At 33.6% G+C, this 12,812-nt stretch overlaps 1 protein-coding gene across 3 annotated transcripts in view; it reads left to right on the top strand.

The window, feature by feature from the left end:
• The window catches only part of GAS2 (growth arrest specific 2), a 115,619-nt gene that overhangs the window by 37,498 nt on the left and 65,309 nt on the right, over nt 1–12,812 (top strand). For all 3 annotated transcript variants that reach the window (XM_045825449.1, XM_045825448.1, XM_045825447.1), the window contains one exon: nt 2,555–2,696. In XM_045825449.1, coding sequence (XP_045681405.1) covers nt 2,555–2,696 — 142 coding nt within the window. The remainder of the gene's footprint in view (nt 1–2,554; nt 2,697–12,812) is intronic.

A 12,812-nucleotide genomic window follows, 5' to 3' on the forward strand; every position in this document is an offset into this window, starting at 1 on the left:
CTTGTATGTAGGAAAAAATTGCTAGTTTTATTTATATACTCAGTGCTTATCCTTGTAAATTCTTAAAGAGTTAGCCGAACAATGTGGGGGGTGGGCTTGTTGCTTGTGGGTATTTTCTCAAAATGTGTCTCGTGGTGGATTAAGTGTCAGATCAATCTGTAACTTCTTTCATGCAGTATGGACATTGTGTTCCTTTGTGATGTACAAATTGTGCTCCTCCTGTCCTCTAGCATGCCCTTAGCAGTGTCAAATGTTTTATAGTTCTTCAGTTATAGTTCTTGTGTGTAAGTTCATTCATCCCTTTGAAGTGGCTTCACAAGCTATTTTTTACCCCATCCAGGGACAGAAGTGGTAGATCTTAAAATGGCTCAGTGTTTGGATCTATTTATGTTCTTAAAGATGATCTTTGCCTTATTCACATCATAAAAAAGCTTTATAGTCACCTCTTTGGAGAGTGTATTTCAAAAATATACCTTTTAATGTTTTGGCTGGCATTATTTATTTTGTCTAATTTAATATGAAAATATTGGAAAGTCACTCAAAATCCTACAATGTATTTTGAATTACGTAAAATAGAAGAAAATGATCCTCTATGCATCAGTGACCTTCCTCAAGTATATTACTATTGATGCATATTCTTCCTGAGTTTTTCTAACTAAAATTATATAAATAAATATAATACTCATTTATATACAATTTAATTTCATGTATGTCCATCTATATTGTGTGTATTTGTACACACATATACATATAAGAGTATATATGTGTATACACACATCACAAAATAAAATTGTGAGATATGTATGTATGCATGCATGTGTGTGTATGTGTGTGTATATATATGTTGGCAAATTACTGTTTCTGCTTAAGAGTATATAATGAACATTTTTATGGTTCAATACATATACATTTATCTTTTAAAAATGGGTTGCATAGAGTTTTCTTGTATTTGTCTTGTTCAGTCACTGTAGCAACAAATATACATATATTTCTAAGCAGTAATACAATAATACAATATCTATAGAATGTAGTACTGAAGGTGAATTGCTAACTTTAAGGGTATATGTATTTTAATTTTAATGAATACCAATTGGTGTTAGTGAATATTTTATAAAGGAGATATTATACTATGCTATTTCTGGTTGTTTTTATAATTCCTATAAGAAAGTATTTCTCTGAAGACCATTACTTAATCAGAAAGTTTAAGGGGATATTGCTATATAGGTAACCCCCTTTTTATATATATACATATCTATAGCACCTAAATATATCTCTGCAGATATTTGTGTATTCATGCAAAAATTTCGATTATGCTGACCCTAAATCAAATTTAGTCAGCAAACACAGAGATGGGAGATGGATGGCTACAACTTCTAAATGATTTAGTGAGTGAGTATTCTAGTTGTCTCGCCATAAAATCTCTGCTCATGAAGAAACCTAGTAGTATTTGATGTTAGCAGAACTTCATCAGTCCACTAATGGACCACTGTATCATTTTTATAAGCATCCTTATATATGGACTCAACAGTCAACAACATTTGGTTATATTTGCTGGTTTACAGTGAAAAGAGGAAACAGCCTATCCATGAATGTAAATCACAAAGTACTTCTCTCTTGATCTTTTCTCTTTGAGACAAAGCTCTGTGTAGCCCAGATCACCCATATTCGTGGCTCAGTCTTTCATGTAGAGTTGCATTGTGTGATTTCATGGAATGCCATGGAAACTGGTTATAGTCTCTTTTTAAAAAAACGCACACAACTCTTTATGGCACTTGGTATGGTGCCAAAGGAGATTTCCTGGCTAAAATTAAGAGAAACTGTTAGTAGAAAAGTCCGCAGAGGTTCACACCCTCCCTATCTTAAGCATTTTCTTATCCCAGAAGAGAAATGGTGCAGAATATAAACAATATGTTTCAAGGTCAGATAGCAGAAATCTGACCAGAATGATTTTTATATTATATAATATAACAATACCCTATGGTTTAAAAGAAAATAGTCTAGAAGAAAGATGGTAGAATGTTGTTGTTAAAAGATTTTTTGTATTATTTTCTAGTATTGGTGATGGGGGCTTGTGATGTTACACCATTCTGCTGCTTTCTTTTTGACTTTATAGTTACTATGCAATTTTTATAGTGTGTAAATGTATGCACATAATAATGCAGGTGTGTGTGTGTTATATATTATATACTCATGTATCATATTTATGTTTCCTTTTCTTCATAAAAGGGAAATATATTTATAAATACTTTGTTCAAAATGATAGGCTACTTAGAGGAAGAGAAAGGAAAGAGGCCATCTGGGACAGGGAAGGGATTTATGTTTCTTTACCACTAGGTACTATGATGTCTGTTCACAGGCACAGATTTTTATCATCTCTAATGCCAGCTAAGTTTTATTTACATTTCACTTCCTTTTCTAGAGTTCTTCACTAACCTGTTTGTTCACATAAGGTCATCCCAAAGCATTGTGTTGAAAACATAAATATATATTAATGTGTCACTGTAATGGTTTTGCCAGAATTCCTCCAGAGTGAGGTTTCTTTTCTTTTTTGCAGACTCTGCCATTGAAGAAGATTCCATGCAAAGCCAGTGCACCCTCAGGCTCCTTTTTTGCCCGAGACAACACAGCAAATTTCTTATCCTGGTGCCGAGATTTAGGGGTTGATGAAACATGTCTCTTTGAATCAGAAGGTTTGGGTATGTATTTTATTCAGAATTTTAACTGATAAAATATTAAAATTGTTGTATTTTTCAGTACAAGTATCAAAACTAACTTTTTGCGTGATATCATTTCACACATTAACTTTTAAGAGTTTGTAGTTTGTTGTAAATGAGTTTTTGAAGGTAGAAAAAAATCTGTGTTTTATTACCATTGGTTATCTTGCGGGTAAAGAATAGGAACAAAATAGCACAATTAGTTCTAATGTAAAATCAGGAAAATACAATACAAAATTGGGAGATATTTGGAAAACATAGGATTCAATTTTACCACCAGGCTCTAACCTGCACTAGGAAGGTATTAGCTCTGTGTGATCCAGCCGCGAGAGCACTATTGTCTTTGCACTTGTACAAAGGCATGGAAATATCATTTCCCATATGTTCACTCTGTTGCAACTTAAGTTTGTTAATTAATTAATTTTAGTGAGTTAAAAATCAGTCAAGCAAACATGAAATTGGAGTAATTAAAGATGATGAAATAAAGGACAGACACCTTAGTGCCCAGACCTACTCAGATAATTTTGGGTTTTTGTCTTGTTTTGTTTTGTGATAGAATTTTTCCCAATCCACTTCCAGACCATAGAATGAGTTTTTGTGTTTCTTTGGGACAAAACATACAATGTTCAACATTTTGACATTATTCATGAAATAGAACTGAGCGAAGAAAGGGGACATGTTGTAGGGGGAGGAAGCTTTTGGTTTTTGCTTTAAAAAGTCAAGCCACAACATCACATAATGCCAAATACTAACATCAAAGTAAGCTGAGCATCCTTCAGAAAGAACAAGTACACTGGTGCCTTGCTACTTGTTAATTTGTTCTGGAACTTGTGATGAGTGCCGAAACTGGCTGGTACTGAGCTAGCATGAGACTGATGTGTCAACCTCTGTTTCATCATGAGAAAGGTGCGCTGAGTGGCACACAAGCAATGAGTGATGAAACATTTTATAAATTTTTTTGTAATTATTCTATTACACTTGTCCCAGTTTTACCCTCTTTGCAATGCATCCTCCATCCAGCCCACCCCCTGCCCCAGTGCCACAGTCAGTCCCCACACTGTAGTCCACACCCATGGGTCATTCATACATGGCCTTTGACTAGTCCCTTCCTCTTCTTTCTACAGTGATCCCTCTCCCCCCTTTGCTCTGGCCGCCATCAGTCTGTTCAGATGAAACATTTTTTTCTCATCAAAATGCGACAAGTACAGGGTTTGACAAGTTCTGAAACCAATAAGTACTGAGGTGTGACTGTATACAAATTGCCTTCCAGACAGCCAGCTTCCCTGTGCCTCTGGGCTCACAAAGCAATATTCCCCTGTTAAACCTAGGAAATTGATGGTAACAGCTAAAACCTTGGTGGCCATCACGTTTCTGAGAATTATCACAGCAGAGAAGAAAAATATATGAATTTAGACTAGGAGAACTTTTTATATCTGAAAGAAAAAATAAACCAGAGTAACTGCATAATAGCATACTATGTTGAATAGTGTGTTCACTGGATGTTATTTATATGAAGGGGCGTTGACTATTCTTATCACTTCCTTGCATTAAAGTAAAACAACTTTGGTGGAAGATGTATGTATACCTCTTTTTAAGTCCAGTATTAACTTTACAGATAGATTTTAACCTTTAGGTTAATAGGAAACTTGGTGAATGGAGGATTGTAAAAAGGGAGTGTGAAAAATATACTTGAAAGATCTAGTATGAATTCATTTATATATAGCTATATAATCAAATATTAGGAGTACACTCTTCATGTATGGAAAAATAACATCAGGGTTTAAAATCCTGGAGTGCCCCTCACTTACCAAAAATTGTCCAGATGGGGAAACTGCTTTATTGTTTATTAACTTGTTCATTGAACAGATTTCAGTAAAGAAGTGCTTTTCAGTGACTATAGGACAAGTAGATTACTAACCATGAATATAAATGTGATCTTGTCTCAACTTTTTCACTGTCCATTAGCTCTTTTGTTACTTGAATCAATAAAACTTACAGTTGGAATAAAAGAAGAGTCCATCTAGTAAGAAATTTTTTCTAGAGTAAATGTCACCATAGTCCAAGGTCTTAATGAGAATTAAATGCATATTATTTGCTTTGGTGGTGTTTTAAAGTGCCATTCAGATAATAAGTAAGACATTTTATCTTGTAACAATAAAGCCCAAAGCAATGTACGGAATAATGGTTGTGACATATAAACACGTGTTCTGCAGCATCTAAAATTACATCAAGAAGAATTTTGAGATGGCCTAGTTCTTCACCCTGTTTAACAGAATCCCCTGACTTTTTACAAAGAAAATCCAGGAGAATTTAAATATGATAACTATTGAGTATGTTGTTAAAATAGCTTTGATTTTGATTATCTTCTGTGTTATGCACTTACATATCCATGAAAGTAGAATAAGACCAAGTTCTCATGGCTATCAAAATGAAAATATTATTTTTAACCTTCTAAGTACCAAATTAAAGCAAATATACATTCTCATTTGCAGCTTAATGAAAAGATAAATTTGAAATTTCTGCTTCTCAGAACAGGACATGAGGTGATGTATAATAGGCCCTGGGAGCTGGAGGAAGGGAGCTGATATTACAGCATTGACTTTAGGATTATTCAGAAAAAAAGAAACAGCTGTGCCCATAGATGTTAATGAAAAGCAGGAGGAAGGACAATGAGAAATTCCATTTCCCTGCTGGAACCCTTTCTCCTTGGATTTTTCTTATTATTCACTGGAAGTGAGGAAGTGATTGAGCCGCTGCTGATGGCCTTGGATTCTGTGCCTGCAGAATTGACTTTCTTGTAACAATAATACTGTGTACTCGGCTTGATGTCTTTTCACACCTCACTTTTGAAAGGGAATTTAGGACAAGGTTTTTTTTTCCCCCCTTTTTTCTACCTCAAGATTTCATTTCAGTGGCACACAAGATGAAGAGCATCCTTTGTGTCCTAGTGTTTTGAATAGCAAATAAAATGAAAAGATGCCCTGATGAAGGGGAAAATCTGTTTGAGTGAATGATAAAGTAGATCACTGTGCTGAGTGTGTATCAAGAGCCTTCTGTCTTCAGCTGTTCAAAGGTCTCTGCCTGCATAAAGCATTCTTATCTTTGTGGCAACTGATATGCTACCCTTGGTCGCAGTGCTTTTTTGTATGATTATTTGTGAGAGGATCTTGATTCACAACTCACTCGATTTGTTCTATTTCCACAACAGCTAATGACAAGAGATCTCAGTGGGTGGGGAAGGCATGCCAGGGGCGAGCTGGGGAGTATGGACAGCAACTTATTGCGTATGCTTCTCTCATGCTTCTTGTCTTTTTGATTCTTGGCAGATAACGTTCTATGCCACGTGACACAAACACGTACAGAGTATATCCTGCAATTTATTTTCTATGGCATTCTTGATAATTTTTCCTCCGTGAAGTGTCAGTTCTTAGATCATAAGTCCACTACTGTACTGAAGTATTTCCAAAATGAGCCAACATAGAAAAATGGACAATGGTCATAAACAGCCTATTCATAAAATACTTATAAAAATCCAATAAAGATAAAAAAGTGCTAGACACATTAGTAATATGTAAGTGTAATTAAAACTATGAAAATTAGCAAAGATGAAGACAACTGTATGTTTAGTGTTGATAATGTAGGAAAATGGGATATTCTATATATTATTGAAGAAAATTGGAAATTGGTATGTCTCTTCTGAAGGGCAATTTGACATCATGTATCAGAGACTTCAGAAGTGTTCAAAAACTAAGTTTTTCTACTTCTAAAAGTTTATCCAAAGGAAATACGTAGAAATAGGCATCAGAATGTCCACTGAAACATTTTTTATAAGAGTAAAAAATATGAAAATGAACTGAATCTATGACATTTGGTGATAGCTTAAACAAATTGCAAATTATCCAGAGATACCAACCAAAGGTAATATCCTTGAGGCCATAAGGACATGGGGAATTTACAGTATGCTTTGAAACATGATGTCTCACATTTATGTCTAGTAAATAACAAGAAAATGTATTTAAAGTTTGAAAGAAAGATAAACAGTATTTGGGTTATAAATGATATCATTTTCTTCTTCAATTATCTATTAACGACATCTAGACAGTAAACAAATATGGCATATAATCTGAAGCATGGATGATGAATTTTATGTTAAGATACAATTTGAACCAATTTGCATAGAAACTTTATGGACATAAAAATGTGTATATCAGTGTATTATAAGGGCTGTTATAATTGTAGACTAAAGAAAAAAAGTGTTTAGAAGGCTCTAGGTGTGAAAGCATTCTTTGATTTTAGTTTGGCAGAGATGTAAAAGTTCTTAAACTGTATTAATTATTATTCTTCCTAACAGTAAAGGTAATAGTTTTTTGAAGATTAATACTTCAACTACCTTTTAAAAAATAATGCTGAATATTTTGATATGCTTCATTTTTATTATTTAAATTAAGACTAGAAATATATGATTTATTTTCAAACTTAATAAGTTTTAAATCCTAAAATTAATGCTCTTATATGATCTTTTTAAATATATTTTAAGTAATAAACTAAAATAAGTCATATTCTTATGTGGGGGAATTTATGTTTTGTAATTTACCTTAGCACACTAATTAGAAATTGTCATGTTAGTTTAATTTCTTTCCCCAGAAACTTGTTTATTTTGCATTATTTGTTTGCATTCCATGAGCTGGGAGATTGGGAAAGGGGAGGGAGGGCGGAAATTCTTTAAAAATGCACAGTTTTTTGCTTTCTGTAATTGTGTCAATATCATTATGTTATTGGATGATTATAGGATTTGGAGGCCAGTGACTATTCTTCATCTATTTCTCTGAGAAAGAATCTACTCAGCAAGAAAAGGGTTTGCTATCTGCTGTGCAAGCATGCAAATGTGTGTGATTTGCTTTTTATTTTTATGTGCTGTGTTTGTGTTTGCTGTGTGGCACTGTCTTCTTTTTGATGCATGACTCTGATGTGCAGTTTTACAAAGTCCTTTGTCCCATGGAACATTGCTCAAGCTCTAATCTACCTGCACTAATGGTATGACATTGCTATACAAGAATAAAAATGATTGTATATGGACTTTTAAACACTGATTTCCATTTTATACTTTCATGTCACCTGTTGCCATCATGTCATCAGAAAAAAAAATCTATGCCTGCCTTCCAGTGTTTGAGGAACCATCTTTTGTTGTTATTGTCCACACTGAGGACTGTAAGAGTAGTTCTGCAGAAAAAGCTACATTACTTTATTAGTGTTATGTAGGCTAACAATTTCAGGATACCCATTGAGCCCTGGGCTATTTATATTCACTTGAATTCTATCCCAAGAACAATTTATTTTAGACTTTTGGGGTTTTAATACCTGTTTTTATAAAATACTGTTTTAGCATCTCAATTCACTTTCTACTTTTGACCTCAGAAATTTTTTTCAAATTTAGCCATTTGCCCTATGCCAAGAAAAAGAAAACATAAGTGAGTACAGAATGGAATCTGACTGAAGGAATTAAATGTCTCCTGAAATCATAGGTGTATCAGGACCTGATGGAGTCAGGGTAGAATTAGGAAAGTAGACAGCTTTCTAACTTTTCCAGGATAAATTTTTTTGCTGTACAATATTTAATAATAAAAGTTAATATGCTCAATAATGAGTGCTAAGCAGTGTACATGTGCTGCCATTTTATTCTCCCCCAAACCATCATTTATAAATGAGAATACTGGGACCTAGAGAAATAAATAACTTTCCCAATGTTACACAGCTTCTCAATGGCCGAGCTAGGATTTTAATTCAGCACCATTTACCAAGAGTTATACTTGGAGTTAATTTTAGATGTTCATTTGATTTTTTCAAGTAAAAGAAAATATAAAATATAAAACAAATTAGAAAAGACTCTTGCCTCTTACTGCTGCTATTCTGCATGACAGTGACTTGATCCATAAAATTAGCTTAAGGTCCGGCTGCTAGAGAAAAAGGGGCGCTACTTGTGCTGAGACATTTTTCAATTTAGTGGCAGAGGCAATTAACTACATTTTATTCTTTACAATACATCTTCCATTATTTATGAGATTAGGAATGAACTCTACACTGTGTGCAATTATGTGAATGTTATATTCTCTTTTCAATGTGAATAGTTATTTGGAGAAATGTGGATACACACACACACCCAAGCAGTAATGAGCTTGCATGATTCTTTCTTGTTGGCCTTTTCTTCTGCTCTCTAGCTTCCCTCGGGTCAGGTTTGAAGGCACCTAAACTGCTCTGCCTTGTCTAATTGCCTCCTACCTTTAAGCTCAAAGATTTCTGCATCATTTTACTGAGAGTCACATGATGGCTGGGAGCAGTTTGTTATTATCCCTTCACTTTCTAGAGTGGCATCTTTTACCTTATATATCCAGGCAGGAGAAATACACCCGTAATACCCAATGAAGACTAACTGAATTAATGAATTATTTTCCCTTTATTCATCAACATCACCTCAGCTATCCTAAACATTTATAGAACATACAGAGCATATTTCATATATCAAAGCACTTTTGAATAGTTTTAACAGAATACAGGGGTGGGCAAAACTCGGTTTACAGTTGTTTCTATGGAAATATAGATAATACAAGAATAAACTCTGTGTTCCACATACTCACAACTGTAAACCAACTTTTGTCCACCTCATAGACACAGGAATTATACCTGACATTTATAAAATAATGATAGCATTTTTTAATGCACTGCTTCTTAAACTTCAGTGTGCACACTCAACACCTGGAGAGCTTGTTTATGTGTAGATTCTGGTCAGTACATCTGGGGTGGGGCCCAATATTTGCATTTCTGTCTAGCTCCCAGCTGATGCCAAGGCTGTTGGTCTGTGGACCACACTTAAATAGCAACATTTATTGAGTGCTTACCATATGCCAAGTGCTCTTAACCACAAAATTACCTCCAAAGGAAGGTGAGGTAACTGTTTGAGAGATGAGAAAATTGTATTACCTGAATGAGAACACACTCCTCTGACTGCTGGTTTACACATCTTCAACGACACCTCTCTCCCTAAATCTTAGAACCTGTTCTCTGCTTTGGGAAGGTGAGCAGCCACTATTCGTTTATGATGTTTTCACAAACAATATTCAGCCAAATATATATTTTTTGCTTTCTTTCTAAATATGAATCTTAAAACCAGTTTCCTTCAAGACCAACATGAGTGTTGTGGTACTAGTGTATAGAAAACTAAATGGACAATTTTCATGCTTTCATTTCTTTGCTCACCCGTTAAAACAATATATTTAGCAATAGTGTGAATTTATGGTTCGATGCATTTCATCCTTGCAGCTTCTGTGACATTGAAACTCTACCCTTTGCTTTAGTGGAAGGCCTCGTTTTCTATTCCTGGAGCTAGCAGCATTCTGTTTGACATTTGATGCCCATGAGATTTTTATAGAATCTAGGTTATAAGATTGAGTCTCTGGCCACATATTTTTGAATAGGGATCTGTGTTGCCTCTCCCGGAGGTGCTCCACATTATACGTTGCTTTGAAATGGTTTTGATTATTTAAAAAGAAGCCTCCAGTGATAAAAACCTTTTGAAAAATAATCACCATTGATTATAGAGCTTTTTATTTGTTTTAAAGAGGATTTGTTCAGAGGAAAGAAAGCACTAGTGATCCCCTCTACTACCCTTAATTCAGAGAGAAAGACCATACTGATGTTACAATGATAAAAGCAAAATGTCTTTTCTTCCATAAACTTTAGTAAAAGTAAAAGATTCTTCATATTTTTGAAAAGACAAATCAGTAAATGTGTTTAAAATGAGTAGAATATATCATTCTATGCAAAAGCTTTAGTTCAAATGCAGTATATTAAAAGTTGCCTTTCTAATCATTCTGACAAAGACATGCATTTAGTTATTTAATTTCTGAAATACATTATACATAATCCATTCTGATAATTTACTGGAAATAGACTCATCTAAATATTTTATTCTCAGGGGTGGAGTAAAATTAACAGAAAGATGTTAGTGTTTCACAAAATGAGATGTCCTGATGTAATTGCTACTTAAACTTTACCCTTAGCACAAAACCATAATAACTATAGGATATTTGTTTTATATATGTCTATATATGCTGGCCAAATTGGCTTATTTAACTTGAAATTTGATTAAATTTAGAACTTAATGTCTCTGATATAATATAAATGATAAAATATTCAAATATAATAGGGCCAGTCTGAATCATACAAATCTACCAACAGTAATGCTTTTTCATTCCAAAGTTTCTTCCATTGCTTTGCAGAGTGACCAACACATGATAGATGCACAAAAAAAATGTGTATAGGAAAAAAAGTAAATTAATTTTGACTAACTTAAATGAAGATGATCTTCAAGTAAACAATTTATAACAATGAATATAAAACAATAAAGAAAGCTTACCTTGGACAAATCTTTCCTATGTGTTACACATGGTGCCAATAATAACAATGAATGTTATTTTGTGTGATCTTCACAAGAATATTGTGTAGCACACAATATTTTTCCCCTCAGAAAACAGACTTTATGAAATGACGTCCCTAAATAGCACAGCGAGGATGTGTTGGAGCTCTCAGTCTCCCGCACCACTGCACGCTTTCCAACTATGAACTTTGGGTTAGCATTTGCTTTGCTGTAAAATGAGTCATCTCATAGGTATAATGTAGATACTACTTAAAAACTCTTGAATTTAATTGGATAACAATAAGGTAATAGAGTTTGTTTTTATAGTTAAATCAACCTTTACATAATTTGTATCTTGATTTTTCTAAAAATGCTAAGTGAGATTTTACTCTTTATTCTGTTTATTCATTGCCACAGTCACTATCATCACCACATAATTTTTATTATCCTCGATACTATGCGATATACTTATGGCATAATTACTCTGTTCTAGACATTATGCACCTCTACAGATTTATCTTATTTATTGCTTAGTAGTTGTCAAATATTGATTTGTTTTTGGCTCTTATGGGCCAGGCATATGTGCCTAATATTTAAGAAGTCATTGACATGTGAGACAATATTATAGGTGTGTTTTGAAGTGATTTTATTGTTTTATAAAAGACAATATTTCCAAAAATATTGGAAACTAAAACCTTATGTTTCTGTTTGCATTTCCCTAAGGAATGATACAGAAGAAGAAGTTTATTTGTCTTAAATTTCATAGACTGATTCTATTAAAGATATAAATGAAGATTCATGCAATTATTTTTTAGTTTGCTAAATTAAATTTCTAATTCATCCATGGTAGATTTGATATTTGAGTCTGGGCATACAAAGCTGTTTTAAATGAATAGTTTTATTGAAAAAAAAAACAATGAAATCCACAGTAGTGAAGCATCCCACATATCACATTGTCTTTCATACATTACCCATATTATCGTTTTCCTTCAAAATGATTTTTATTTTCCATAAAATTCATCTGTTTACTTCCAATGCTTATATAGCCTCAGAATATGTACAACAAATTGGCTAAGGAATCATTATACTTGGGCCAGCTATTACTTTTTATAGTTGGTTATAGACTTCACATCGACACTGGTTGGTTCACCAAATTTTTCATATTTTTCACATTGTTTTCATCAAGAAATGCATGAGATTGTATTCAAAGCTGCTAGTGCTTTAACCACTTGTTTCACACAGCTTTCTTTGACTGAAGATGAGAGTATTGGGCAGGACCTTAAAAGTTTTCTTCTCCTCAGGTTTTATTTATTCTTTTTTCTCACTCAAAACTCCTGTTTGTTATTTGGTACTGTGGACAGAGTTTTCCAAAAAAGGTTCAAATTGAAAGAAATTAATTAGACAAGAAGATTAATTTCCATTTGTTTGCTTCTGTTTTGTGGTGTCTGTTATTGTTTTCTGTTTGTAACTGATGCCTATGTGATATGACAGTCTGTGAGTTTCATGGTGCTGAATTGATTTAATATAGCTAAAGTTGTGAAGTTTGTTTGATTCAACCCAAAGACAACTACTGGTGCATTTGACTTTGTAGGTATTAAGTATCTTTATTTTAAGCCCTCTAGTTAAATTAACTTTAAGTATTCCCAACTCAGATTTTGTGACAATTTGCTAAGGGTCATCTGAAGCTA

The sequence above is a fragment of the Phyllostomus hastatus genome, unplaced genomic scaffold (assembly GCF_019186645.2).
Source record: "Phyllostomus hastatus isolate PE091 unplaced genomic scaffold, TTU_PhHast_1.1 phas_scaffold_585, whole genome shotgun sequence".
Lineage (NCBI taxonomy): Eukaryota > Metazoa > Chordata > Mammalia > Chiroptera > Phyllostomidae > Phyllostomus > Phyllostomus hastatus.